At 41.4% G+C, this 4724-nt stretch overlaps 1 protein-coding gene across 5 annotated transcripts in view; it reads left to right on the top strand.

The window, feature by feature from the left end:
* LOC139550336 (receptor-type tyrosine-protein phosphatase S-like) overlaps positions 1-4353 on the top strand; it is a 125323-nt gene extending 120970 nt beyond the window's left edge. For all 5 annotated transcript variants that reach the window (XM_071361173.1, XM_071361176.1, XM_071361175.1 and 2 more), the window contains 3 exons: positions 56-210; positions 345-480; positions 604-4353. In XM_071361173.1, coding sequence (XP_071217274.1) covers positions 56-210; positions 345-480; positions 604-672 — 360 coding nt within the window. In that variant the 3' untranslated portion in view covers positions 673-4353. The remainder of the gene's footprint in view (positions 1-55; positions 211-344; positions 481-603) is intronic.
* Positions 4354-4724: the final 371 nt, after the last annotated feature.

Here is a 4724-nt window from a genome sequence, read left to right as displayed (position 1 = left end):
TAGTCATACTCAACATTGCTCTCATCAGCACTTCTTCTGCACGTTCTTTCATCAGGATGGCCAATCACGGACAGTTCGTCAGTTCCAGTTCACCGATTGGCCAGAGCAGGGAGTTCCTAAATCTGGAGAGGGCTTCATCGACTTCATTGGCCAGGTGCACAAAACCAAGGAGCAGTTTGGACAGGACGGCCCAATCAGTGTCCACTGCAGGTAAGAGTCATTGCCATAGCTGAAGGTTTGACTAACAATGCTTTCCCCTGATATACTTCACACACCTCATTCTGATTACTGATGTACATTAGTCTAGCCGCTATATGTGTGTGTGTGTGTGTGTGTGTGTGCAGTGCGGGTGTGGGGCGGACCGGAGTCTTCATCACTCTGAGTATCGTTCTGGAGAGGATGCGTTATGAAGGAGCTGTGGACATCTTCCAGACTGTCAAGATGCTGAGGACACAACGCCCTGCCATGGTACAGACGGAGGTAGGCTTCACAGTCTCACTGTTGAAAACCATGGATATCAGACAAGTACATGTGATTTCTCTGTGTCTGGAAGCCACGGTAATGGTAGGCTGTTGCTCTGTTCTGTCTATTTCCCTGGTTCAGGATGAGTACCAGTTCTCCTACCAGGCTGCCTTGGAGTACCTGGGGAGTTTTGACCACTATGCAACCTAAGAGAGGAGAGGAACTGTCATCCCTCCATCCTTTTGTTCAGATAGAGGTCCACACAGAGACGAGGAACAACGAAAGAGAGGCGCAGACTGGAAAACGACAAAACAATGAACCTTATATCCCACTGGAGGGGCGACGCTACTAACAAGGAGTAATTATACAAGAACAACAACAGCAACATACAAAAGAACAACAACATACAAAACAACAACAACAACATACAAAATAACAACAACATACAAAATAACAACAACAAACAAAACAACAATAAAATACAGAATAACAACAACAACAACATACAAAACAACAATAACATACAAAACAACAACAACAACTAGAAAACGTCAAATAAAACCTGTACTCTCAGGAAAGACCTGCAAAGGGTGTGTTGGGAGTCAGAGACAGACTATTACATGTGTAATCCTGCATATTCTTCTTACCTCAGTGTTCAAAATGTGGAGGACTTATAAAACCTGTGTGTTGTGGTCAGCTATTTCAAAAACGAAACCAGTGATGTATAAAAGGACAACAAAAAGCCTGGATATCTGCTGCACCTTAAATGGGTTTTCTATCTTATCTTTCTATCTGTGGGTTTAGTGTACGAGGGGTGAACACTTCCACGTGTCTGTGGGTTTAGTGTACGAGGGGTGAACATTTCCACATGTCTGTCGCTCTGCATTCGTGGTGTCTGTTGCTGCCACAGCTAGTCCTGGTCCACAGCACGGTTTTAGATCTATAGAACTAGAAGGACGGTTTGAGCTGCATGTCTGTGATTGGACACCAGACTCTCCTACCCACAGTGCCAAGAGAAACCACGCTGTTCCGGGGCAGATGGGAAATTAACTTTGACCTCTAATGAGAAGGAGGAATGGTACCCGTCTACATCCACCATACATGATGATCCATGAGCTCCAGGTTGAGGTTGCCTGTAGGCACAGATCTAGGATCAGTTTACCATCCTGAAATCGTAATCTAAACCATATGGGTGGAAAAACAAAAGTGACCTAAGATCATTGTCTGGGGGCAACTTCACCCTACTCCAAGCGTGGATCAATATTATTACCAGTCAATGTTCAGTCATCCATGCTTTGCTTGTTATGTGCTGACATCTTACTATATAGAGTAATGACATTAAAGGTTAAACACAGTTTAGGCAATTCCATTTCTATCCCAGCCTTTCTATCCCAGCCAGTCATTTCGGGAGATGCACTGAAATTACGTGTATGAATTGAAAATTGGCTATATTTTTCTTGGAGGACCATTTCAATGAATGAACAGAATTTGAGTTAATTTCCTTAATTGACTGGAGTGTTTTTTGGGGGGAACATTTTCCACATTCTGCAGAACATTTTGTAATGATCCTATTCATTGTGGTTCAGTGTCTTTGCCTTATGTTTCACCATGTTCGTTTTCAGATGCTTACGTTACATCCAATGTATCTGAGCTAAGCAGTGAGCGTCATAATGTAGCTTACACCTACTTGAATTCTGCCACTCTGCATTGGAATGGTCCTGATGGCTCAGTGTGTTGGAGTATGGTTCTGACAACACAAAGAGCGTGGGGTCAAATCCTGCTTGGGCTACATACACAGTAATGAGTATGTGTGTTAACGTTGAGTTGGATGAACTTTGTTTGCTTGATAAACCCAAGTCCTCATGGGTTGAGAGTAGAACTATTCTCTTGTCCACAGTAAGACAGGACTCTTCACATCTTCTCTCCGCTCTGTCTCTGCTTGTAGTTCTACTGTACAGAAAAACTAAAGGACACAACCTTTAGTCCAGCATCCCCCACAATCCCTTTAGATATCATCCTCTCCTCTTATTGATTTGACATTCTATAATCTGCTGCCCCAGATACGTTGTGATTGAACAACACAGTATGAACTTAGACTGTATATACTGTGTAACGTATAGAGAGTTCTTTATAATGCAGTACATACAGTAGGCCTAACTGACGTAGAGTTAAGCAATAAGGCCCGAGGGGTTGTGGTATATGGCCAATATACCATAGCTAAGGGCTGTTCTTAGGCAAGACGCAATGTGGAGTGCCTGGATACAACCCATAGCTGTGGTATATTGACCATGTACCACAAACCCCTGAGGTGCCTTATTGCTATTATAAACTGGTTACCAACTTAATTAGAGCAGTAAAAATACATGTTTTGTCATACCCGTGGTATACGGTCTGATATACCACGGCTGTCAACCAATCAGCATTCAGGGCTCGAACTAACCAGTTTATAAAAGTTCTTCATAACACAGTATATAGGCCTGACTGACGTATAGAGTTGAAACAAGTGGGGCATAATTATTATCATCAAAAAAGAGCCTTATTGTTGACTTTTTGATATGATTTTTGAAATATGTGTCGTTCTATTTTGTTACTGTTATGGCTCTTTGTTTTTACTAATTTTTGATTTGTTTAATTGCTGTTTATTTGGGGAAAATAACTCAATATAACCAATGAGATGTTGTTTACTTGGCAAGCAAATTTTTCTGTATGATATCGTCATAGTTTTTTAATGGTCATTTTTAAGTGCTTTCTTATTTGCTTTAGTATATCGTATACAGAACCTGCGTAGAATGCTATTTGATACTGCTGTCCTCATAGACAGATACTTAGACTCAGACCTAGTTTCAGTTTACAGCCCCTATCATAGCACCAGTGGTACGATCCAATTGCCAATAGGGGTTTAGGGTGTCAGGGCATAGAGAGTTTAAATGTCGAGCAAAGTACAGTAGTCGGTGAAAGTCTATGTTGCACTGTATTCAGTGAACCGTGGCGTTTCAGTTCGCTACTACAGATAGATGGAGAGTATAATGGCATTTTGACACAAAGGGAAAGGCCACACAAAAAGACTGACGGACAGACCCTCATTACTTTAATTAACAGAGAAATTATCTTGATATGAAAATCTGGTGTGACTTAAAATGAACCTTAAAACGATGACTACATAATATATACACTGAACAAAAATATAAACGCAACTTATAAAGTGTTGGTCCCATGTTTCATGAGCTGAAAAAAAAAGATACCAGAAATGTTCCATACTCAAAAAAAACTTTCTCTAAAATGTGTTTACATCCCTGTTAGTGAGCATTTCTCCTTTGTCTAGATAATCCATCCACCTGACAGGTGTGGCATATCAAGAAGCTGATTAAACAGCATGATCATTACACAGGTGCACCTTGTGCTGGAGAGAATAAAAAGCCACTCTTAAGTGTGGAGTTTTGCCACACAACACAATGCCACAGATGTCTCAAGTTTTGAGGGTGCGTGCAATTGGCATGTGACTGCAGGAATGTCCACCAGAGCTGTTGCCAGAGAATTGAATGTTAATTTATCTCCCATAAGCTGCCTCCAATGTTGTTTTAGAGAATTTGGCAGTACATCCAACCGGCATCACCACCGCAGACCATGTGTATGGCGTTGTGTGGGCGAGCGGTTTGTTGTGAACAGAGTGCCCCATGGTGGCCGTGGAGTTATTGTATGGGCAGGCAGTAAAATGTTGCATTATTTTTGTTCAGTATAAATATACCTGACATAAAAGACGCACAGAGTAAACATGTGTCATCATCACGTCATCACCTTTAACCTGGTACCTGTTATTTCCTTTAATCCCTGGATGTAGATAATATTGAATGTTGACTTTGTATTAAAAGCAGGATGATTGAATATACCACATAATGAGTCATTTAGTTCCTCTGTCCTTGTATGTGAGTGTCTGACAGCTGGCTGAGAATCATGCACTGTAAAACAATAGGACTGAAAACAAGGGAGAGACGAGCAAGGAGAAAGCCTTCATCATGAGATTCATCTCAAGGAGTTGGAAGGTGTGAAGTGTATGCTTCATATTTTTCCACTAGATGGAGTCCGAACTACCTTTCTTGCTGGAACATAGCTCCTTACTCCATCCATAAATGCATTCACAGTCACACAGATGCTATACTGACACATTCTGGTTGTATGAGGACAGCCCAAATGGTTTCTTTGAATCAAATACCATTTTATTGGTCGCATACACATATTTAGAGTGCATAAATGCAGGTGTAGGG

This window comes from Salvelinus alpinus, chromosome 23 (genome assembly GCF_045679555.1).
Source record: "Salvelinus alpinus chromosome 23, SLU_Salpinus.1, whole genome shotgun sequence".
Taxonomy (NCBI): Eukaryota; Metazoa; Chordata; class Actinopteri; order Salmoniformes; family Salmonidae; genus Salvelinus; species Salvelinus alpinus.
Note: the sequence above shows the minus strand (reverse complement) of the source record. Positions and strands in the feature narration are given on the sequence as shown.